The 26,996-nt window shown below is 32.3% G+C and overlaps 3 protein-coding genes across 3 annotated transcripts; 1 reads left to right on the top strand and 2 right to left on the bottom strand.

Annotated features, from left to right (window-relative positions):
• Nucleotides 1-9,224: 9,224 nt before the first annotated feature.
• Nucleotides 9,225-10,395, bottom strand: LOC100796357 (ruBisCO-associated protein). Its single transcript, XM_041013977.1, has 2 exons — nt 9,432-10,395; nt 9,225-9,402 (listed from the first exon to the last, which is right to left on the bottom strand). The coding sequence occupies exon 1, from the start codon at nt 10,329-10,331 to the stop codon at nt 9,462-9,464; it is 870 nt and encodes a 289-aa protein (XP_040869911.1). The 5' UTR covers nt 10,332-10,395; the 3' UTR covers nt 9,225-9,402; nt 9,432-9,461.
• A 2,702-nt stretch (nt 10,396-13,097) lies between these two features.
• Nucleotides 13,098-14,268, top strand: LOC100793190 (ruBisCO-associated protein). The gene is made up of 2 exons (XM_041013976.1): nt 13,098-14,061; nt 14,091-14,268. The coding sequence occupies exon 1, from the start codon at nt 13,162-13,164 to the stop codon at nt 14,029-14,031; it is 870 nt and encodes a 289-aa protein (XP_040869910.1). The 5' UTR covers nt 13,098-13,161; the 3' UTR covers nt 14,032-14,061; nt 14,091-14,268.
• A 10,302-nt stretch (nt 14,269-24,570) lies between these two features.
• Nucleotides 24,571-25,213, bottom strand: LOC100784897 (chitinase 1). The gene has a single exon (XM_006577333.4). It carries the CDS (start codon nt 25,147-25,149, stop codon nt 24,571-24,573), a length of 579 nt encoding a protein of 192 aa, XP_006577396.1. The 5' UTR covers nt 25,150-25,213.
• Nucleotides 25,214-26,996: the final 1,783 nt, after the last annotated feature.

Here is a 26,996-nt window from a genome sequence, read left to right as displayed (position 1 = left end):
AATACGAAATAACTTATTTCAAAAGTAATGACTAATATTCTTAAAAATTATGGATAACACGTTAGATATTTATTTCCCAACATAGTTTATAGTTCACATATATTTATATATAAGCTTGTACATTCTACCAAATACTTGCTAGTTTACATAAAACACAAAGTTAATTAGTTCTCACCTCCCATTATAAAACTTTCCATTGAAAGAAGTTTTTTTTTTTTTATCATAGTCAAAATGTTAGAGTCCGTCACAATTCTTTAATTCGACGGAATTATTTGATTGCTATTTTTTCTCTTCATTAATCTTAGATCTATTTGCATTATAAATTCTTTTTTTATTCTTATGACTTTATTGGTCTAGTTTGTTGCACAATAATGGGTATAATTTGAATTAGAGATAAACATAAACATGGGAATGGAGATCACGTTTGTTATTTTTTTTTCGCAGTTGTTAATGCATGGTACTTAATTAAATTGTGAAAGTGAGAATGATTGAAAAATAATACATAGAATATGATATGAAGAGTTTAAAGAAACTCTCAATATTCATTTATTCAATTATTTTCAAGAACGTTAATTTATGGTGACTTTTTATCTTTTGTTACTAATAAAAAAAAAGATAAAAAAAGTATAGTATTATTTATGAAATTGAGCGAACTCATACAACTTCTAAACAGGTTGTTGCATGGAAAGTCTTCAATGATGATGATTCTAATCACTGCCTAGCCTTTGGTGAATCCTTGTTTGATAACAGCCAATGTCTCACGATGACAATTTTTTTTAACTAATTATTTTAACCTTTATATACTATGAATGAATTTGGATATATGATGGTCATCATTTAGTCTGAAGACAAAGTAACTTTTATATGGGACTATTTTAATATCACTCTAGTTCTTTTTGAGTTTGTGTTTTTATGTGGTATATAAGCAATTTTTGCATGTTGAAGTGTGTATTTAAGTTATTTTGGTTACAAAGTTTGCTAGCTGTTTTATAGTTACAATTTTTACACTTTTTGTCTAATCTAATTTTTAGCTAAAGAATATTGCTCCAAACTAAACTTCGAAACAAATTATTTAAAGATTTTAATGTACATGATAATTTTATATTATCATTTTATCATAAATTATGGTATTAATTATTACATATGCTATGAAAGGTGGGCATATCAAGCATAACCGCTAATGAAAGAGAGGGCATATCAAGCATAACCACTAATGAAATTTGTGATCCTGATGAGTGAGGGCGAGTAGCTTGGAACAAAGTTGATAATAGCCAAACATCAGGTACTATAGTTAAGGATTCATGCCAGAACTTTGGCTTGATTAGTTGATTCACTATTTTCATCCACACGATTAATAAGGTTTAATATGGTTAAAAACTAAAATTTTGTTGAATAATTTACAATTCTGAGCACCACTTCAATGAAGCCACCGCCAGGTATATACCCTTTTAATGAAGACAAAATAGTTATTACTCTTTGTGGTTGCTTTAATTTGTGTCCACTTTTAACGTTTTGATGGGTGTGAAATAGTGTGATTCATTGAATGAAAACAGGCGTGATGAAAGAGAGGGCACATATGCTGGATAATAAAGGCTAGGAACCAGAAAAGCATCTCCAGCATCAGCCAAACAGAACATTATTAGCTCGTTTGCTCCTGTGGCCCCTCCACTCATCAATATACGGTCAGGATCAAATCTCACTCTCCCACCTCTCACTTCTGACATGAAATTTGCCACAGCCTGCTTAAAACTACGGAAATCCATATATTAATATTATATGATATGATGATAATTGATAAAATATCAATTTTAGTTTAGTTTCCTAGCTAAAACATGTTCCAAATCATTGTGATCATATATAGTCACAAATTAATTAGTTAGCCTACATTTCTGAACTCTGGCAATCCATGATAGTCTTGAAAGTTTGCAATATATTTGAACTGGTTTACTCCTTCAGCAGTGCAAATGGAGGCCTTAGGATTGTTCCTTATCCACTCTTGAATCATATCAAAGCACAGTTGCAAATTTAAGAGAATTTATAGCTGGGAGCAGCATGTGAGATTATTGTTGGTATATATAATAAGGTGGAAAAGTCCACTTCAAACATTATGAATGTTAAGGTGACAAATGATATATACATATATACCCTAATAAATTCGAGCTATCCAAGATATGTATGATAGGGTATCGACTAGTGTTAGGACACAGGGTGGAGAGTCAGACGATTTTCCCATCACAATTGGTTTGCATCAAGGGTCAACCCTTAGCCCCTACCTTTTTACCTTAATTCTGGATGTCCTCACGGAACAAATCCAAGAGATAGCGCCGAGATGCATGCTTTTTGCAGATGACATAGTCCTCCTCGGAGAGTCGAGGGAGGAGTTGAATGAGAGGTTGGAAACTTGGAGACGAGCTCTAGAAACACATGGTTTTCGCCTAAGCAGAAGCAAATCGGAGTATATGGAATGTAAGTTCAACAAAAGAAGGAGGGTTTCTAACTCAGAGGTGAAAATAGGAGACCATATTATCCCTCAAGTCACACGGTTTAAATATCTTGGGTCTGTAATACAGGATGATGAAGAAATTGAAGGGGATGTGAATCATCGCATTCAAGCAGGATGGATGAAATGGAGAAAAGCATCGGGGGTGTTATGTGATGCAAAGGTACCGATCAAGCTAAAGGGAAAGTTTTATCGGACTGCGGTAAGACCGGCGATTTTGTACGGAACAGAATGTTGGGCGGTCAAGAGCCAACATGAGAATAAAGTAGGTGTAGCGGAGATGAGGATGTTGCGGTGGATGTGTGGTAAGACTAGACAGGATAAAATTAGAAACGAAGCTATTAGAGAGAGGGTTGGAGTAGCGCCTATTGTAGAGAAGATGGTGGAAAATAGACTTAGGTGGTTTGGGCATGTAGAGAGAAGACCGGTAGACTCTGTAGTGAGGAGAGTAGACCAGATGAAGAGAAGGCAAACAATTCGAGGCAGAGGAAGACCCAAAAAGACTATAAGAGAGGTTATCAAAAAGGATCTCGAACTAAATGATTTGGATAGAAGTATGGTACTTGATAGAACATTATGGCGGAAGTTGATCCATGTAGCCGACCCCACCTAGTGGGATAAGGCGTTGTTATTGTTGTTGTTGTATATGCTTGTAGATTGCAGCTTTCAAAAATGGGTATTCGAAGATTCTTCTGGAAGAAAGACTCAAATGAACCCACTCTATAGTCTGTCTATGGCTCTGCATTGATGCTTGATGAAATTATATCAATCTAACATAGAATTTTTCAGCCATCACCTTCGGTCAATTATTCATTTTTAGTACTTTGGTGTGGCAACAAAACACAGAGGTAATTAATTAACCCTCTTTTAACATCAATTACTCATTGTATATACATAATTTTTATTACTCATTGTTAGCTTTTACTTAATTTAATATTATATAAGTATATTTATTCATTATTAGTAATATAGATAATTTTTATTACTCATTGTTAGGTTTTAATTAATTATTATTTTATTATATTTATTAATTATTAAAAATATAGATAATTTTTACCACTCATTCTCAGTTTTTATCTATAAACAATTATTACATCAAGCATATATATTGATTAATTACTATGCAGGTTGCTAATTTTTTTACATTGGTGCTGGCGTAAGCAACGATGTAGAAATCGGATATTTCTACATCATTGCTAAGGCGAGAAACGACGTTGAAAGCCCAGGTTACTACATCGGTGCTGGCGAGAAACGATATTGAAAGCACAGGTTACTACATCAGTGCTGGCGAGAAACGATGTTGAAAGTTAACTAATTCTTGAGTCACCAATTTTAACAAAACCCAATCAGGTCAAGATTAATAAAATATAACTAATGAGATTAATGGAAATGTTTTTTGGTTTATTTCTTGCTTATTTTCTTTTCACTTAACTAATTCATTGAATATTTTATTTTATTTAAAATACCAAGTATAAGTCAAATTAATGTCTAGAATTTATATGTAAAATTATGAGGTGGAGTTTTTCTTTTCTCTTCTTCTCCCAATAGATTATCTAAAAATATGAAAATCATATTTTTAAGACAAGTAACAAAATCTATACTTAATTTGTGGAGATGAACATTTTTTTAAAGATAGAAACAACATATAGAATTAAAAATATGAAATTTATGTTTAAAGCAAGTAAGAAAATTTATACTTAATTTACGGGCAAAAATATGTCAACTATAGATACAATTTTCATAGTGCAGAATATGAAATACATCCTCAATATGAAATACATCCTCAATAATCAGGTTAACTTTGATCTTCAATTGGTAAATTATATTACTCATGTATTAGTACTTCAATTATTCAAAATAGTTTTACACATATCAAATTGTTATTTTGCATTTTTGGAGTATAAGTACAAATTTTGTCAAACAAGTTAATACAACAACTGCATTTGTATGTAATTTGTACAAAGAAGCTTAAATTCAAGATAATATATTAAATATCACATGAAATAACAACAAGATAATGGTACCTATAGTCCTTGCAACATTTCTGGGGTTGGAAGCTCAAGAAAATGTGCAATACCAACAAATTCAATCTCCTCACTCCTCTTAGCAACACCCTTTTTAAACAAATAAAGTTTAAAAGAAGAAATTCTATTCTATATAGCTGCAACACAATAGTATCCAAGAAACATGTTTTTGATGCAAGATTAATAGTCTCAACTGTAACCTAGCAATACAATGTAAAATTAGTTTTTCTTTAAATTCAATCATATAATAATTATAATTTGTGATAATTTACAATAAATCTGGTTGCCTATGCTCTAATACTAGTGTGTGTGTGTGTGTGTATATATATATATATATATATATATATATATATACATTTTTCCCTTCTACTTCTAGAAATACACACATGCACAATATTTTCATAGATTATAAAATTCACTAAGTAAAAAATAAATAAAGTTAAAATCATGATAATAGTATTAAAATTATTATTATTATTTTAAACAAATAAATAAAACTAAACACTCAAATGTTCATATTTAAGCATGTAATTATAATAATCATGAAATAAATAAAAAAATGTCTGAAAAAATTATTGGAAAGGAAATAAAAATAATAATTGTGACTTTTTTTATCCATTGAAATCAAAGACATTTATCAGGAGGTTTACAACACGTATCTTACTCAACCACCTATAAATTATTTTAAAACATGTGCAAAATCAAATGTGACATTTAATTGAATAATCTTCACCATAAAGTTGACATTTCATTAAATAGAAAATAGGAAATAAATAGATGAAAAAGTAATTAAAGTAAATGAGTAAATGAATAACTACATCCTAAAAAGAAACTAGTGCTTGGTAGCATGAAAGATGAAGTTTGAGAAAATGAAGTGTGGAAGGAGAAAGACGAGAAAGTGGTCTACATAGAGGTTGGGCCTATGGAGGCCCAAATATTGTGACTATTCCCAAACATTGGATCATGTGAGATCAATGGTCTAGAAAAATAGTGTCACTTCATTTTCGAAACTTATAACTATCATGATTCTACCTGCAAAATGAAGCAACTCATCCTAACATGCTTCTAGATACAACACATGAGATATCTAGAGAAAATCAAACACCTTTGACTACAACATTCATGAGAAGGGATGAAAACCTTTTGGCATAAGACAATTATGTCAAGATTCTGCATTTTTTTAAGAACTTATTGGCTAAGGGAGCAAGGTACCATATGGACAAATACCCTTTGATGAATGATTGGTCCTACAAAAGACCAGATGGTCATTAGTACCCGCTAATACATAACACACTCTAAAATACTAGAGAAAAGAGTATGCTTTGTATGATATTGGCTAATAGTAATCTGATTTGTCCCCTTAATGAATTGAGGCTTAGGGGGCATGTGTATCGTATGGACGAATACCCTTCGATCATATTGAAGACTGAGTGGACCTTTATCCCTCTATAGGGCTGAATAGACGTAAACTTTCTTAATACATATATACTTGTCATTTTTGTGAAGATTAAAGAATATAGTTTATCTTAACGTAATCCAATCATTATCAAGGACTTACTACCATGTAATTTCGGATGAACATTCCCTTAATTAAAAAGGCAATGCCCATGGACCATATGACCCATAAATACGTGTACATAAAGGGTTAGATTTTCAAGATATCCCACACTATAACAAAATATGCATTCAACATCCCCAATTTAACATCGGTCACAAGAAATATAGATGTTAAATTATACGCGGTGATATTTCCTTAAATACTTGGAGCTTCTTAACATTGATTTTTGAAAACCGATGTTACTACCAGAAACTTCACATCGGTTTTTTGAAAACTGATGTTGTTAGTACAATGTTAACATCATTTTTAAAAAAAAAAAATCAATGTTGTTTGTAATTAGTTAACATCGGTTTTTGAAAATCGATTTGTCAAATGAGTAGATAACATCGATTTTTAAATAAAATTGATGTTAGTCATTTTTTTAGTATTTCTAAACCTCTGGCGCTGACTCACTTTGAAACCGTCTCATCCTCTCGAACCTTCGCTATTTCGTTGTTTCCACTCCCGTATTCATAGACACTTGCGTCATACTCGAAAAAATAGCAATATTGACTAACTATGGCTTTCAGAAACAACAATTAGAATTTGATTGTAACAATATAAATAACAAGAAATGAAATAAACATAAAGTTCAAGAGAAAAAGAACAAGAAACTCTTTTTGGGAAATTTTTATGAACACTTGGAGTGCGATAAAAAGAAGTAAAATAACAAAGAATAAAAGAGTTAGGGTTGATTTCACTAAACCACCTCCTCATGCTAAAAAAGACCACTAATCTAGTTCAAAGCACAATTATAATAATCAACTCACAAAAATACTCAAACCCCGATCGCTCAGATGGAAAGAATCTAAGCCCCTTGACCAAACTACCAATCCCTTGACTAATCTACCCAAATGACTTGCTTTAAAAACAAGAGTTAAAAGATGACTAACAAGCTTTGTTCTATCTCTAGACACAAAACGCATTAGGTGTTCCTCTATATTTCTAAATTTCAAAGCATTTTCCACTAACAATTCAAACCACAACATCAAGAAAAGGGTGGTCAAGCCAAAGCAAATATTAATGCATAGAGGAAAGCACATAATAATGAACAATAAACATACATTAATAATCAAAATGTAAGCATCAGGATGGATTCAACTACATCAACCCCTAAAATGGGTAAACCTAACTACAAGAAGAAAATAGATGATGAGAAATGGTAGGGAAGACATGGAGGGAAAGGGAGAGCTTTGCACCTGCAACCTCAAACCCTAGATAGTCCCCCAACCAGTTATCTACCTTCTATTTGCATCCTTGGAGCTTAAATAGGGTCAAATGCGTTGCACTGTTGTTTCTGCATAAGTGCCTGCACGGTTAGCCTAGCATGTCGCACTAAGCTTGTATGTAAAATAGAATTGTTGTAAGTGATTGCGCACTGAGCATGAGGTATATCAAGATCAGGAATTTCTCGACGATCGGAGAAATGCTTGAGTGATTTAGAAGTCATACTTAAGGCCCAATGCAAATCTGATGGTAGTAAGGTGGGAACCTCCTCCTCTAAGGACATTAAAATGCAATATTGATGCTGCTTTTGGCGAATATGAAAATTCTTTTAAGTTGGTTGTTGTATCACGGATGATAGAGGACACTTTGTCATGGCTTTATCTAACACTTCCCCGTTTAAACCCATGAAAGGAAGGCCCTAGCCATGTTGGTAGCCTTCTAATGGCTCAAAGATTTGGGATTGATGATTTCATTATTGAATCCGATTGCCTTCATGTTAGCATATTATACACATATTATCTTAATTTTAATTATGTCCATTTAATTTTAATTATATATATATATATATAACTAATTATAATAGAAAATTGAGTGTACATAGACATTAAAATCCATTTTGGTTATTACACCCTCAAAATCAATTTTCATTCAAAGAATCTAAAAAATATTTTCTTAAAAAAATATTTTTTCTGTTATCTGACATGAAAAGATGATTTAAGAATGTCTAAATCATGATTTTAACTCATTATCATTGATTATTGATAAATAATAGTTGATAAATTTTAATTTTCACACTTTAATTGTAAATTCATATCAATTAAATCTCTTTTAAATACAATTAGTTCAATTAACTAAAATCTCAATGTTGAATGATAAATATTTCAATCATCATATTAAATGATTTAAATACATTTTTATTTTTGTAAGTTTGTATTTTCTTTAAATTTTGATCTTTGTGAAAATATTATTCATATTTAGTTTTGGTAAGTATGTGTTTTTTCCATTTTTATCCTTGTAAATTTTTATATTTATTTTTAGTCCCTGTAAATTTGTATTTTTCCAATATGATTTTGGGCATTGTAATTAAGCATGAACTTATGCAGATTACAAATGAATAAATTAGAATCTTAAAGGGACTAAAATCGAAAAAACATAAACTTACAATACAAGGATTAAAAATAAACAAAAAACTTACAGGAATTAAAATTTTGAAAACAACTTTCGGGGACTAAAATTAAAAAAATACATTCAAAAGGATAAAAAATAAATAAAAAAGACTAATTTACAAGTACCAAAAACATATTTAAATCTATGGAGATTATATAATATTTTGGAAGATTGCAAGTATATTAGTTTTTAATACATTTCTTATTCGAATTTTACTAAACGTGAATTAGAATTTATTATTTTATTTTAAGAGAATTATAATTATCGGTAAATTGAGGGGGGATAAAACATAGAGAGAGATCTTCACTAATGGGTGGCTACACACTCATCCCATAAGTAAACTTGACACTAATATTATCAAACTTGATCGGGAGTTTACATAAACTCGTCAAAGTTCTAAAGACTCGACTCATGGATTCGACTCGTAGATCCATAGAAGTCTACTTCATATAAAAATAATAACAAAATACATATAAATTATATTAAATAGCATATCAATTAAACATTTAAAAAACTTGCTCAACCTGGGCTGGGTCACCGATCTTAAGAAAACTCAATCAGGTCAACTTTGGTGGATTCATATACATTATTATGTGTAAAGTTTCCTGTATGTAAGATTCAATTACCTAATTCATCAAAATTAACGAAAATGATTAATTTAGCTGAAAACATATGTTATTGATACATATATATAATAATCAAGAGCAAATGAAGCACAAAGAGATACAATATATTTTATTGATGAGACAAAGATGCACGTAGGCATTAACACAGCACAAATATGCATGCCATGCATTGTTTTTTCAAATGCACGCACAACATATATAGATATAGGCAGAAGGAACACACACATACAATTAATAGATATAGCATGGGTCTTATTCCATATATAGAATGGCTAGAGCCATGAATGCATAGATAGAACTTAATAATTATGGATCTTCAATTAAGGATATTTTCCAGGATCGGAGACGGCCAAAGACAGGAGTTTAGGGATCCACGTTGGGGGAATGAAGGCATAGGTGTCACTAAGAACCTTGACAGATGCGCCCTTAACCCTAGGCCAAGAATGCACTAGGCGATTGAGAGCAAGAAAGAAGAGGGGTGGTGAAACTTTATTCCAATCCTCCTTAATGGCGCTGTAGCCAAGCAAGATCTTAGAGTCATAATAATCATACTCTTCCACTATCTTCTCAACCTGGCGCACCAAGATTTCAACTGATCTGTTAGGATCTTTAGGTTCGAAATCAACGAAGCACTGAAACACAACAGTTCCAATCCAAGAAGTATCAATAGATCGGTACAAGGGCAAGTAGAAAGCTTCATTGGTGGCAGCATCTGGAGCTAAGGAAGCCTCAAACCCAGTGGTGCATAGAGCTTCCCTTAGGCCCCTTATGAGATCCTTAAAGCAGTTAACAAACAATTTTTTGTTGCACAGGATTGTGGTGTAGTTAACATCGATTCCATCGATGTGGTACTCGTTGATCATGTGGTGGAGTGTGGTTGTGGCATTGAGAACCCAATCATCGGCACCACCAGCAGCAACTTTGAAGGGGTCATCTCCTCCGATGCTGACAAACACTTTGACTGGCAGATTCGAGGCAGCACAATTTAGCTTGAACTGCTCGATAAGGTGGGGAGTGACATTGTCTGTGTCCCACTTAGGTTCGAAGTTTCCTTTACCAGATTCTCCGGCATATGCCAGACACAGTTGGTACTCGGTAACATCAGTAAAGATGTCACACCTTGACATAAAGGAAGCATCATGATGGTATTCACGGATCACTTTATTGTTGGAGTCGCAGGTTTCTGCCATTATATTTTATATGGGCTGTTGCTACTGCTATTGCTATTGCTTTTCTTTTGTGGCTTTGGTTGGTGTGATTATATCGGACACCACTCCTTCCTCTTATATAGATGATTGGATCAAATTTTTAAATATCTGTTAAATCATACTACAATATTTCTAGTTAATTATTGTTTTATGTGTGTGAACATGTAACTAACCTTCTTTGGATAAACATTTTAATTAATCAAAGTCTTCTTAATTAAATCATCTTATTCAGGTCTTACTATATTAAATACATGGGATCCACAAGTTATGGATCGATGTTTATGAAGAAACAACTTTTATATACATGGGATCCAAAGTGACATATATGCCTTTGTTTTCACATTGCGCAAACAAAGTGACGTATGCCTTTGTTGCATACTTGAATAAAATGCATAGAGACAATTGGTGCAATTATTTCTAGAGGTACGAGGCAAATTGGACAGCGCATAGGCTAGAATGTGAAAATTTGATGGTCAACTTTAATTTTTCTTTGGCTGAAAATTTGATGGTTCATAACACTAATTAATCGTTCTAGTCCTGCATATCAATTATCATTGGCACATAAAAAAATTTTCTTCCAAAGTTTTAATTTATGTATGAAATCCATAAAATAAATTTGTGAGTTATTATTGAGGTGAATTAATCTACATGACTAAAGAACGAAAGTGTTCGTTTAGACTATTCTTTCTAAAATTAACATTTAAGAAATATTTTTTATTTTATCAAATTAATACCTAAAACTTTTTAAAATTAAATAACGGTTAACATTTTCTTATTTATTTCAAATATAGTTTTGGCTTCCACCGAAATAGCAACAAAATTCATATTAAAAGTTTTTTATCAGTTCAAGTACATGAATTATTCATTCCCATAGAGACTCCTATGAATAAGGTTTTACATAAACAAAGTGACGTATGCCTTTGTTGCATACTTAAATAAAATGCATAGAGACAATTGGTGCAATTATTTCTAGAGGTACGAGGCAAATTGGACAGCGCATAGGCTAGAATGTGAAAATTTGATGGTCAACTTTAATTTTTCTTTGGCTGAAAATTTGATGGTTCATAAAGCCGGCTTTGGTCTAGTTTGCAGCACAATAATTAATTGGCATAATTTGGGTTAATTAGAGATAAGCATATGCATGGTTCAAGTTTGTTTTTTTCTCCAATTTTTTGTGTGGTACTTAAATTGTGAAAGTGAGAATGTTTAAGAAAGAATACAGAAAATATAATGCGAAGAGTTTAAAGAAATTCTCAATATTCACTTATTCAATTTATTTTGAAGAACCTTAATATATAGTTTTTTTTCTTTTGTTACTAATCAGAACAATAAGAAATATAAAAAACTATAGTATTATTTATGAAATTGAGCAAACTCATATAGATTGCAAACATGAGCTAAAACTTGTGTCAATAAAATTGAGCTAAAATATTTTCTTGTTATTTTGCTCTTGAATTTTATGTTTGTTTCATTTATTGGTATTTATATTGTTACAATCAAATTATAATTGTTGTTTCTGAAAGCCATAGTTAGTGAATATTGTTATTTTTTTGAGTATTACGTGAGTCCCTGAGAATACGAGTGACAACAACGAAAGAGTGAAAGTTCGAGATAATGAGAGGGTTTCAAAGTGAGTTAGTGCCAGAGGTTTAGAAATATTAAAAAAGAACTAACATCAAGTTTATTTAAAAAACCATTGTTATCTAGTTATTTGATAAATTGGTTTCCAAAATTACTAACAACATAAATTTTTTAAAATTATTTATAGAAGATAATAGATAATAGATATGTCAAATATAAAATTAAAAAAATTGTTATTAGCGGTGTTATTTACCCGTGTTTTAGCCCATATGTTTACAAATTGTATGAGTTCACTCAATTTCATAAATAATACTATACTTTTTTTTATCTCTTATTTTTGTGATTAGTAACAAAAGATAAAAAGCCACCATATATTAATGTTCTTAAAAATAATTGAATAAATTGATATTGAGAGTTTCTTTAAACTCTTCATATCATATTCCATGTATTCTTTCTCAATCATTCTCACTTTCACAATTTAACTAAGTACCACGCAATAACAACTGGGGAAAAAAAATTAACAAACGTGATCTCCATTCCCATGCTTATGTTTATCTCTAATCCAAATTATACCCATTATTGTGCAACAAACTAGACCAATACAATCATAAGAATAAAAAAAGTATTTATAATGCAAATAGATCTAAGATTGATAAAGAGAAATAGAACACAGTGTATTTGTATAATTTTCAAAACCGACTATGTGTTCCCTGCATCCTCTAAAAGTTGTTTCTTCATAAACATCAAATTTTCACATTCTAGCCTATGCGCTGTCCAATTTGCCTCGTACCTCTAGAAATAATTACACCAATTGTCTCTATGCATTTTATTCAAGTATGCAACAAAGGCATACGTCACTTTGTTTGCGCAATGTGAAAACAAAGGCATATATGTCACTTTGGATCCCATGTATATAAAAGTTGTTTCTTCATAAACATCGATCCATAACTTGTGGATCCCATGTATTTAATATAGTAAGACCTGAATAAGATGATTTAATTAAGAAGACTTTGATTAATTAAAATGTTTATCCAAAGAAGGTTAGTTACATGTTCACACACATAAAACAATAATTAACTAGAAATATTGTAGTATGATTTAACAGATATTTAAAAATTTGATCCAATCATCTATATAAGAGGAAGGAGTGGTGTCCGATATAATCACACCAACCAAAGCCACAAAAGAAAAGCAATAGCAATAGCAGTAGCAACAGCCCATATAAAATATAATGGCAGAAACCTGCGACTCCAACAATAAAGTGATCCGTGAATACCATCATGATGCTTCCTTTATGTCAAGGTGTGACATCTTTACTGATGTTACCGAGTACCAACTGTGTCTGGCATATGCCGGAGAATCTGGTAAAGGAAACTTCGAACCTAAGTGGGACACAGACAATGTCACTCCCCACCTTATCGAGCAGTTCAAGCTAAATTGTGCTGCCTCGAATCTGCCAGTCAAAGTGTTTGTCAGCATCGGAGGAGATGACCCCTTCAAAGTTGCTGCTGGTGGTGCCGATGATTGGGTTCTCAATGCCACAACCACACTCCACCACATGATCAACGAGTACCACATCGATGGAATCGATGTTAACTACACCACAATCCTGTGCAACAAAAAATTGTTTGTTAACTGCTTTAAGGATCTCATAAGGGGCCTAAGGGAAGCTCTATGCACCACTGGGTTTGAGGCTTCCTTAGCTCCAGATGCTGCCACCAATGAAGCTTTCTACTTGCCCTTGTACCGATCTATTGATACTTCTTGGATTGGAACTGTTGTGTTTCAGTGCTTCGTTGATTTCGAACCTAAAGATCCTAACAGATCAGTTGAAATCTTGGTGCGCCAGGTTGAGAAGATAGTGGAAGAGTATGATTATTATGACTCTAAGATCTTGCTTGGCTACAGCGCCATTAAGGAGGATTGGAATAAAGTTTCACCACCCCTCTTCTTTCTTGCTCTCAATCGCCTAGTGCATTCTTGGCCTAGGGTTAAGGGCGCATCTGTCAAGGTTCTTAGTGACACCTATGCCTTCATTCCCCCAACGTGGATCCCTAAACTCCTGTCTTTGGCCGTCTCCGATCCTGGAAAATATCCTTAATTGAAGATCCATAATTATTAAGTTCTATCTATGCATTCATGGCTCTAGCCATTCTATATATGGAATAAGACCCATGCTATATCTATTAATTGTATGTGTGTGTTCCTTCTGCCTATATCTATATATGTTGTGCGTGCATTTGAAAAAACAATGCATGGCATGCATATTTGTGCTGTGTTAATGCCTACGTGCATCTTTGTCTCATCAATAAAATATATTATATGTCTTTGTGCTTCATTTGCTCTTGATTATTATATATATGTATCAATAACATATGTTTTCAGCTAAATTAATCATTTTCGTTAATTTTGATGAATTAGGTAATTGAATCTTACATACAGGAAACTTTACACATAATAATGTATATGAATCCACCAAAGTTGACCTGATTGAGTTTTCTTAAGATCGGTGACCCAGCCCAGGTTGAGCAAGTTTTTTAAATGTTTAATTGATATGCTATTTAATATAATTTATATGTATTTTGTTATTATTTTTATATGAAGTAGACTTCTATGGATCTACGAGTCGAGTCTTTAGAACTTTGACGAGTTTATGTAAACTCCCGATCAAGTTTGATAATATTAGTGTCAAGTTTACTTATGGGATGAGTGTGTAACCACCCATTAGTGAAGATCTCTCTCTATGTTTTATCCCCCCTCAATTTACCGATAATTATAATTCTCTTAAAATAAAATAATAAATTCTAATTCACGTTTAGTAAAATTCGAATAAGAAATGTATTAAAAACTAATATACTTGCAATCTTCCAAAATATTATATAATCTCAATAGATTTAAATATGTTTTTGGTACTTGTAAATTAGTCTTTTTTATTTATTTTTTATCCTTTTGAATGTATTTTTTTAATTTTAGTCCCCGAAAGTTGTTTTCAAAATTTTAATTCCTGTAAGTTTTTTGTTTATTTTTAATCCTTGTATTGTAAGTTTATGTTTTTTCGATTTTAGTCCCTTTAAGATTCTAATTTATTCATTTGTAATCTGCATGATAATTAGCCGGAATGTTAGGGGGCTTAATAATGTAGGTAAGCTAAAGGAGATAGGCTCCCGTCTTCTAGAGCTTCGGCCTACGATCACGATCTTAATTGAGACAAGGGTAAAACAAGTTAAGGCTCGCAATATTCGAAATAAAGTCAGGTTGCAAGGTGAGTTTTTGGACAATTATTCTAGCCATTCCAACGGCAGAATCTGGTTAAATTGGGATACTAACAAGGTTACCATAAAGTATATTAGGGAGACAAGTCAATTGCTCCATTGTGGCGTTTATGATCTGACAGGTAATTTTCTTTATTGGATCACAGCGATCTATGCCCTTAATAAGCTGGATCAGCGTAGAACTTTGTGGACTGATATCGAATGTATTCATGGCAATCAACATGGTCCTTGGGTCTTGCTTGGTGACTTTAATAACGTTTTGAAAGCTAAAGATAGAATGGGTGGTAATTTGGTCACCGAGTCAGAATATGAAGACTTGACAAAAATGATGCGAAATACGGGAACTTTTGAAAAGGATAGCACGGGTGACTACTATACTTGGTCGAATAAGCAAACTGATGGTATGATCTATTCTAGAATCGATAGGGTGGTGGGGAATGTGGAATGGTTCCAAGACAACATGGACACAATGCTCCAAATCCTGCCTCCGAGCGTATCGGAGCACGCTTTACTTTGTTTGGCTGATCCAGGGAATACTGCAGGTCGGCAATTTCATTTTAAATTCTCAAACTGTTTGACAGATTTGGAGGAATATCATAGCACTGTTAGTAATAGTTGGAACGAACCACTGAATGGTAGACCGATGTATGTGCTTTGGGAGAAGCTCAAACGGCTCAAACCTGCTTTGAATAAAATCAACAGGCCTCTGCATCATATCCAGTCTAGAATAATGGAGGCTAGACAAAATCTGCAACATGCCCAAAAAAGCCTTGTAGAAGATAGATGGAATAGCAGTAAAATTGATACTGTTAAGCGGTATACAGAGGAGGTTATCAATTGGAATTCCCTGGAAGAGAAAACATTACAACAAAAATCCAAAATTGATTGGCTTCGATTGGGTGATGGAAATAACTCATATTTCCATGCTACCATAAAAGCTAAAAAGAGTTCCAAAAGGCTGAATTTGCTGCATAAGGATGATGGTACGGTTATTACATCTCATGACGAAATTCAGGACGAAGTCTTAAATTTCTATGAGGGTTTAATGGGGACAAAAGATGGTAATGTGCGTCATATTAATATTATGGCCATGAGAGGGGGGCCTCAACTTAGTATGGAACAGAGGGAACAGCTTGTAGCCCCCATTACCGACCAAGAAATCCGTAAAGCGTTGAATGGCATTGGTGACACAAAAAGCCCGGGAATAGACGGTTTTGGAGCAAAATTTTTCAAAACCAGCTGGAATATTATAGGGAAAGATGTGGTGGCTGCTGTTAGAGATTTCTTTGAGAATGATCGGATCTACAAGGCTTTCAATTGTACTTTGGTAACTCTCATTCCAAAAAATGAGGAAGCCAAAACTATTAAGGAATATCGACCTATTGCCGGGTGCACTACAGTATATAAAATAATTTCTAAAATTATTACCACTAGAATGGGTAGGGTGATGGATAGTATCGTTGGTAAGAACCAAGCTGCTTTTGTCCCCGGCCAAAAAATTCATAATCACATTCTACTTGCTTACGAGCTGATTAAGGGTTACTCTCGGAAAGGTGGGACTCCCCGCTGTATGATGCAAATAGACCTCCAGAAAGCTTATGATATGGTTAACTGGGATGCACTGGAATGTATTCTTAAAGAGATTGGTGTGCCTCAACAATTTATCAGATGGATCATGATAGCTGTGACCACTGTTTCTTACCGTTTCAATATCAATGGTTGTCACTCTAACCTTTTGCAGGCTAAGCGTGGACTCCGTCAGGGAGACCCCATGTCCCCCCTCCTTTTTGTTATTGTTATGGAATATCTGAATAGAATTATGTATGACATGCAGAAGAATCCTAATTTTAACCATCATGCTAAATGTGAAAAGCTTAGTATTACTAATCTGGCTTTTGCAGATGATTTACTTCTTTTTTCGAGAGGTGATCCAATATCTGTGGATCTTATGGTGAAGGCTTTCAAGAATTTTTCTGAGTCCACTGGTCTTATTGCTAATCCTAGTAAATGTAAGATTTACTTTGGTGGTGTGGGGGACGATAGCAAGAGGAATATTCTCAATCTTACTGGTTTTACTGAAGGCCCTCTTCCTTTCCGTTACTTGGGGGTCCCGCTCACTAGTAAAAAACTTTCTATTCACCACTATATGCCTTTAGTGGATAAGATAGTGGGGAGAATCAATCACTGGAGCACTAATCTTTTGACTTATGCAGGCCGTGTTCAGCTTATAAGGAGTGTGACGTTTGCTATTGCAAATTACTGGATGCAATGCTTTCCTATCCCGAAGTATGTTGTTCACAAAATTGAAGCTATTTGCAGATCTTTCCTCTGGACAGGAGGGCAAGAGCTAAAGAGAAAAAGTCCAGTTGCTTGGGACTCTGTGTGTAAACCGAAGGATTATGGAGGGTTAAACATCATTGACCTTTCGGTTTGGAATAAGGTAACTATGCTGAAACTCCTTTGGAATCTTAGTGGCAAATCTGATAGTCTTTGGGTGAAGTGGGTAAATGCCTACTACTTGAATAAGGACACACTGATGAATGTGAGTGTAAAGATTCACAACTCTTGGATTATGAAAAGTATCCTGAAGCATCGTAGTAGCATTTTGGATATCCAATCTATATGGGACAGCATGCTAGAGAAAAATCGATTTGGTATGAAGGAGGTTTATAAAAGTCTTTGCACCAACACTTCAAAAGTGCGCTGGCGTAATCTGTTTCGGGGGAATACAGCGAGGCCTAGAGCTCTGATGACTCTATGGCTTGCTTGTCATGGGCGGTTAGCCACCAAAAACCGTCTGAAAAAATTTGGTATGATTGAAGATAGTAAGTGTTGCTTTTGTCCTGCTGAAGAATCTATTAATCACTTGTTTTATGGCTGCCCGGAGCTTAAAATTATTTGGACTAAAGTTCTTGATTGGGTTCAAATTAAGAGAGTACCGCGTGAGTGGAATGATGAGTTAGAGTGGTTAATTTCATCCACAAAAGGGAAGGGAAAGAGACATGCAATTTTGAAACTAGCCGCTGCTGAAACTTTATATGGAATCTGGAGATACCGTAACGATAAGAGTTTCGGTAATACTGTTGATAATACAAAAATAGCGGATAATATTATAGATATGATAGTTTACAGAGGTTGGTATAGTGGGTATCTTAGAGATCACATAGCTAATCTTATGATGGGTTAATTTTTCTCTGGTTTGCGTTTGTCCTTTTTGGTGGCTGGATCCTAGCGATCGCCTTGTACTTTTCGGTTAATTTTGAATCAATACATAGTTTGTTTAATTCAAACCGACTTTGCGGCCCTTGTTGTCGGACTCGGGTTGAATTCAAACTAAAAAAAAATCTGCATAAGTTCATGCTTAATTACAATGCCCAAAATCATATTGGAAAAATACAAATTTACAGGGACTAAAAATAAATATTAAAATTTACAAGGATAAAAATGGAAAAAACACATACTTACCAAAACTAAATATGAATAATATTTTCACAAAGATCAAAATTTAAAGAAAATACAAACTTACAAAAATAAAAATGTATTTAAATCATTTAATATGATGATTGAAATATTTATCATTCAACATTGAGATTTTAGTTAATTGAACTAATTGTATTTAAAAGAGATTTAATTGATATGAAATTACAATTAAAGTGTGAAAATTAAAATTTATCAACTATTATTTATCAATAATCAATGATAATGAGTTAAAATCATGATTTAGACATTCTTAAATCATCTTTTCATGTCAGATAACAGAAAAAATATTTTTTTAAGAAAATATTGTTTAGATTCTTTGAATGAAAATTGATTTTGAGGGTGTAATAACCAAAATGGATTTTAATGTCTATGTACACTCAATTTTCTATTATAATTAGTTATATATATATATATATATATAATTAAAATTAAATGGACATAATTAAAATTAAGATAATATGTGTATAATATGCTAACATGAAGGCTCGGATTCAATAATGAAATCATCAATCCCAAATCTTTGAGCCATTAGAAGGCTACCAACATGGCTAGGGCCTTCCTTTCATGGGTTTAAACAGGGAAGTGTCAGATAAAGCCATGACAAAGTGACCTCTATCATCCGTGATACAACAACCAACTTAAAAGAATTTTCTTATTTGACAAAAGCAGCATCAATATTGCATTTTAATGTCCTTAGAGGAGGAGGTTCCCACCTTACTACCATCAGATTTGCATTGGGTCTTAAGTATGACTTCTAAATCACTCAAGCATTTCTCCGATCGTCGAGAAACTCCAGATCTTGATATACCTCATGCTCAGTGCGCAATCACTTACAACAATTCTATTTTACATACAAGCTTAGTGCGACATGCTAGGCTAACCGTGCAGGAACTTATGCAGAAACAACAGTGCAACGCATTTGACCCTATTTAAGCTCCAAGGATGCAAATAGAAGGTAGATAACTGGTTGGGGGACTATCTAGGGTTTGAGGTAGCAGGTGCAAAGCTCTCCCTTTCCCTCCATGGCTTCCCTACCATTTCTCATCATCTATTTTCTTCTTGTAGTTAGGTTTACCCATTTTAGAGGTTGATGTAGTTGAATCCATCCTGATGCTTACATTTTGATTATTAATGTATGTTTATTGTTCATTATTATGTGCTTTCCTCTATGCATTAATGTTTGCTTTGGCTTGACCACCCTTTTCTTGATGTTGTGGTTTGAATTGTTAGTGGAAAATGCTTTGGAATTTAGAAATATAGAGGAACACCTAATGCATTTTGTGTCTAGAGATAGAACAAAGCTTGTTAGTCATCTTTTAACTTTTGTTTTTAAAGCAAGTCATTTGGGTAGATTAGTCAAGGGATTGGTAGTTTGGTCAAGGGGCTTAGATTCTTTCCATCCGAGCGATCGGGGTTTGAGTATTTTTGTGAGTTGATTATTATAATTGTGCTTTGAACTAGATTAGTGATCTTTTTTAGCATGAGGAGGTGGTTTAGTGAAATCAACCCTAACTCTTTTATTCTTTGTTATTTTACTTCTTTTTATCGCACTCCAAGTGTTCATAAAAATTTCCCAAAAAGAGTTTCTTGTTCTTTTTCTCTCGAACTTTATGTTTATTTCATTTCTTGCTATTTATATTGGTACAATGAAATTCTAATTGTTGTTTCTGAAAGCCATAGTTAGTCAATATTGCTATTTTTTTTAGTATTACGCAAGTGTCTATGAATACGAGAGTGGAAACAACGAAATAGCGATGGTTAGAGAGGATGAGACGGTTTCAAAGTGAGTCAGCGCCATAGGTTTAGAAATAGTAAAAAAATAACTAACATCAATTTTATTTAAAAATCGATGTTATCTACTCATTTGACAAATCGATTTTCAAAAACCGATGTTAACTAATTACTAACAACATTGATTTTTTTTTATAAAAAAAATGATGTTAACATTGTACTAACAACATCAGTTTTCAAAAAACCGATGTGAAGTTTCTGGTAGTAACATCGGTTTTCAAAAATCGATGTTAAGAAGCTCCAAGTATTTAAGGAAATATCACTGCGTATAATTTAACATCTATATTTCTTGTGACCGATGTTAAATTGGGGATGTTGAATGCATATTTTGTTATAGTGTGGGATATCTTGAAAATCTAACCCTTTAGTACACGTATTTATGGGTCATATGGTCCATGGGCATTGCCTTTTTAATTAAGGGAATGTTAATCTGAAATTACATGGTAGTAAGTCCTTGATAATGATTGGATTACGTTAAGATAGACTATATTCTTTAATCTTCACAAAAATGACAAGTATATATGTATTAAGAAAGTTTACGTCTATTCAGCCTTATAGAGGGATAAAGGTCCACTCAGTCTTCAATATGATCGAAGGGTATTCGTCCATACGATACACATGCCCCCTACTAAGCCTCAATTCATTAAGGGGACAAATCAGATTACTATTAGCCAATATCATACAAAGCATATTCTTTTCTCTAGTATTTTAGAGTGTGTTATGTATTAGCGGGTACTAATGACCATCTGGTCTTTTGTAGGACCAATCATTCATCAAAGGGTATTCGTCCATATGGTACCTTGCTCCCTTAGCCAATAAGTTCTTAAAAAAATGCAGAATCTTGACATAATTGTCTTATGCCAAAAGGTTTTCATCCCTTCTCATGAATGTTGTAGTCAAAGGTGTTTGATTTTCTCTAGATATCTCATGTGTTGTATCTGGAAGCATGTTAGGATGAGTTGCTTCATTTTGCAGGTAGAATCATGATAGTTATAAGTTTCAGAAATGAAGTGACACTATTTTTCTAGACCATTGATCTCACATGATCCAATGTTTGGGAATAGTCACAATATTTGGGCCTCCATAGGCCCAACCTCTATGTATACCACTTTCTCGTCTTTCTCCTTCCACACTTCATTTTCTCAAACTTCATCTTTCATGCTACCAAGCACTAGTGTCTTTTTAGGATGTAGTTATTCATTTACTCATTTACTTTAATTGCTTTTTCATCTATTTATTTCTTATTTTCTATTTAATGAAATGTCAACTTTATCGTTAAAATTATTCAATTAAATGTCACATTTGATTTTCGCACATTTTTTAAAATAATATATAGGTGGTTGAGTAAGATACGTGTTTTAAACCTCCTGATAAATGTCTTTGATTTCAATGGATAAAAAAAGTCACAATTATTATTTTTATTTCCTTTCCAATAATTTTTTCAGACATTTTTTATTTATTCCATGATTATTATAATTACATGCTTAAATATGAACATTTGAGTGTTTAGTTTTACTTATTTGTTTAAAATAATAATAATAATTTTAATACTATTATCATGATTTTAACTTTATTTTTTTTACTTAGTGAATTTTATAATCTATGAAAATATTGAGCATGTGTGTATTTCTAGAAGTAGAAGGGAAAAATGTGTGTGTGTATATATATATATACTCACACACTAGTATTAGAGCCTGTGCAATGCATAGGCAACCAGATTTATTGTAAATTATCATAAATTATAATTATTATATGATTTAATTTAAAGAAAAACTAATTTTACATTGTATTGCTAGGTTACAGCTGAGACTATTAATCTTGCATCAAAAACATGTTTCTTGGATACTATTGTGTTGCAACTATATAGAATAGAATTTCTTCTTATAAACTTTATTTGTTTAAAAAGGGTGTTGCTAAGAGGAGTGAGGAGATTGAATTTGTTGGTATTGCACATTTTCTTGAGCTTCCAACCCCAGAAATGTTGCAAGGACTATAGGTACCATTATCTTGTTGTTATTTCATCTGATATTTAATATATTATCTTGAATTTAAGCTTCTTTGTACAAATTACATACAAATGCCGTTGTTGTATTAACTTGCTTGACAAAATTTGTGCTTATACTCCAAAAATGCAAAATAACAATTTGATATGTGTAAAACTATTTTGAATAATTGAGGTACTAATACATGAGTAATATAATTTACCAATTGAAGACCAAAGTTAACCTGATTATTGAGGATGTATTTCATATTCTGCACTATGAAAATTGTATCTATAGTTGACATATTTCTGTCCGTAAATTAAGTATAAATTTTCTTACTTGTTTTAAACATAAATTTCATATTTTTAATTTTATATGTTGTTTCTATCTTTAAAAAAATGTTCATCTCCACAAATTAAGTATAGATTTTGTTACTTGTCTTAAAAATATCATTTTCATATTTTTAGATAATCTACTGGGAGAAGAAGAGAAAAGAAAAACTCCACCTCATAATTTTACATATAAATTCTAGACATTAATTTGACTTATACTTGGTATTTTAAATAAAATAAAATATTCAATGAATTAGTTAAGTGAAAAGAAAATAACCAAGAAATAAACCAAAAAACATTTCCATTAAAAAAAGCACAATTATAATAATCAAATCACAAAAATTCTCAAACCCCGATCCCTCGGATGGAAAGAATCTAAGCCCCTTGACCAAACTACCAATCCCTTAACTAATCTACCCAAATGACTTGCTTTAAAAACAAGAGTTAAACCCCTCCCTAACAAGCTTTGTTCTATCCCCCCGACACAAAACGCATTAGGTGTTCCTCTATATTTCTAAATTCCAAAGCATTTTCCACTAACAATTCAAACCACAACATCAAGAAATGGGTGGTCAAGCCAAAACAAACATTAATGCATAGAGGAAAACACATAATAATGAACAATAAACATACATTAATAATCAAAATGTAAGCATCAGGATGGATTCAACTACGTCAACCCCTAAAATGGGTAAATCTAACAGCAAGAAGAAAATAGATGATGAGAAATGGTAGGGAAGCCATGGAGGGAAAGGGAGAGCTTTGCACCTGCAACCTCAAACCCTAGATAGTCCCCCAACCAGTTATCTACCTTCTATTTGCATCCTTGGAGCTTAAATAGGGTCAAATGCGTTGCACTGTTGTTTCTGCATAAGTGCCTGCACGCTTAGCCTAGCATGTCACACTAAGCTTGTATGTAACATAGAATTGTTGTAAGTGATTGCGTGTTGAGCCTGAGGTATATCAAGATCAGGAGTTTCTCGACGATCGGAGAAAAGCTTGAGTGATTGAGAAGTCATACTTAAGACCCAATACAAATCTGATGGCAGTAAGGTGGGAACCTCCTCCTCTAATGACTTTAAAATGCAATATCGATTCTGCTTTTGTCGAATAAGAAAATTCTTTTAAGTTGGTTGTTGTATCAGGGATGATAGAGGTCACTTTGTCATGGCTTTATCTCACACTTCCCCGTTTAAACTCATGAAAGGAAGGCCCTAGCCATGTTGGTAGCCTTCTAATGGCTCAAAGATCTGGGATTGATGATTTCATTATTGAATCCGATTGCCTTCAAGTTAGCATATTATACATATATCATCTTAATTTTAATTATGTCCATTTAATTTTAATTATATATATATATATATATATATATATATATATATATATAACTAATTATAATAGAAAATTGAGTGTACATAGACATTAAAATCCATTTTGGTTATTACACCCTCAAAATCAATTTTCATTCAAAGAATATAAACAATATTTTCTTAAAAAATATTTTTTCTGTTATTTGACATGTAAAGATGATTTAAGAATGTCTAAATCATGATTTTAACTCATTATCATTGATTATTGATAAATAATAGTTGATAAATTTTAATTTTCATACTTTAATTTTAAATTCATATCAATTAAATCTCTTTTAAATTCAATTAACTAAAATCTCAATATTGAATGATAAATATTTCAATCATCATATTAAATGACTTAAATACATTTTTATTTTTGTAAGTTTGTATTTTCTTTAAATTTTGATCTTTGTGAAAAAAATTATTCATATTTAGTTTTGGTAAGTATGCTGCACCAAGCTTTTAACTGGTCTGTTAGGATCTCGAGGTTCAAAATCAACGAAGCACTGAAACACAACATAAGTGGCAGCATCTGGAGCTAAGGAAGCCACAAACCCAGTGGTGCATAGAGCTTCCCTTAGACCCCTTATGAGATCCTTAAAGCAGTTAACAAACAATTTTTGGTTGCACAGGATTGTGGTGTAGTTAACATCGATTCCATCGATGTGGTACTCGTTGATCATGTGGTGGAGTGTGGTTGTGGCATTGAGAACCCAATCATCGGCACCACCAGCAGCAACTTTGAAGGGGTCATCTCCTCCGATGCTGACAAACACTTTGACTGGCAGATTCGAGGCAGCACAATTTAGCTTGAACTGCTCGATAAGGTGGGGAGTGACATTGTCTGTGTCCCACTTAGGTTCGAAGTTTCCTTTACCAGATTCTCCGGCATATGCCAGACACGGTTGGTACTCGGTAACATCAGTAAAGATGTCACACCTTGACATAAAGGAAGCATCATGATGGTATTCACGGATCACTTTATTGTTGGAGTCGCAGGTTTCTGCCATTATATTTTATATGGGCTGTTGCTACTGCTATTGCTATTGCTTTTCTTTTGTGGCTTTGGTTGGTGTGATTATATCGGACACCACTCCTTCCTCTTATATAGATGATTGGATCAAATTTTTAAATATCTGTTAATTCATACTACAATATTTCTAGTTAATTATTGTTTTATGTGTGTGAACATGTAACTAACCTTCTTTGGATAAACATTTTAATTAATGAAAGTCTTCTTAATTAAATCATCTGATTCGGGTCTTACTATATTAAATAAGAATAATAATAATCAATTCCAGAAATTAAAGAATAAGAAAATACATGGGATCCACAAGTTATGGATCGATGTTATGAAGAAACAACTTTTAGCATATACATGGGATCCAAAGTGACATATATGCCTTTGTTTTCACATTGCGCAAACAAAGTGACATATGCCTTTGTTGCATACTTAAATAAAATGCATAGAGACAATTGGTGCAATTATTTCTAGAGGTACGAGGCAAATTGGACTGCAGGTTGGTCAACTTTAATTTTTCTTTGGTCAACTTTAATTTTTCTTTGGCAGAAAATTTGATGGTTCATAATGGCTTTATATATATATATTTTTTATGTATCTTGGCTTTAAACTGAACCTACAAGTCAAATTAATCCTAACTAAATATAAATAAATAATAAAATTAAACATGTTTAATATAGGAAAAATTAAGAAATTTATATTTTTTTTAAAAAACAAATAAAATAAGGAGTATCAAGAGAAATTTAACAAAATCTCAGTAAGTATTTGTATACTTTACTCTAAATTTTATTTCCAACCTTTAGCTAGCTGTTCGGTTTTGAAAAATATACAAATACACTGTTTTCTTTTTCTTCTTTCTCAATTTACATATGCTTGCATTATATATCCTTTTTAACTTTTTTTTATTCTTAAGATTTTTTGGTCTAGTTTGCAGCACAATAATTAATGGGTATAATTTGGGTTAATTAAAGATAAACATATGCATGGGTCAAGTTTTTTTTTTCCTCAATTTTTTTTGTGGTACTTAAATTGTAAAAGTGCGAATGATTGAGAAAAAATACACAGAATATGATGCCAAGAGTTTAAAGAAATTTTCAATATCCACTTATTCAATTTATTTTGAAGAACATTAATATATAGCTTTTTATCTTTTGTTACTAATCACAACAATAAGAGATATAAAGAACTATAATATTATTTATGAAATTCAGCAAACTCATACAATTTGCAAACATGGGCTAAAACTTAGGTCAATAACACTAATTAATCGTTCTAGTTCGGCATATCAATTATCATTGTCATAAAGATTTTTTTTCTTTTGGAGCTTAATTTGTGTATGAAATCCAGAGAATAAATTTGTGAGTTGTCATTAAGGTGAATTAATCCATATGACTAAAGAATGAAAGTGTTCGTTTAGACTATTCTTTCTAAAACTAACATTTAAGAAATATTTTTTTATTTTATCAAATTAATACCTACAAATTTTTTAAAATTAAATAACGGTTATTAACACTTTCTTATTTATTTGAAATATAGTTTTGGCTTTTACCGAAATAACAACAAAATTTATATTAAAGGGTTTTGGTCAATTCCAGTGCATGAGTTATTGGATTCTATAGACACTCCTATGAATAAGTACTAAAAATTAATATATGAAAAAATATTTTTTTAATAAATTTAAAGGAACTTGAAATATTAAAAAATTATGTTTAACTGGTTTTATTCTACAGTGTTAATTGGATAATCCATAAAATTTGAAAATGAGAATAGACAGATTGTTATCTATTTTATTTAATTTTTAAAATCATCCAATCCTATCCAAGTGATTTTTTGATA

This window comes from Glycine max, chromosome 3, assembly GCF_000004515.6.
Source record: "Glycine max cultivar Williams 82 chromosome 3, Glycine_max_v4.0, whole genome shotgun sequence".
NCBI classification, from domain to species: Eukaryota; Viridiplantae; Streptophyta; class Magnoliopsida; order Fabales; family Fabaceae; genus Glycine; species Glycine max.
Note: the sequence above shows the minus strand (reverse complement) of the source record. Positions and strands in the feature narration are given on the sequence as shown.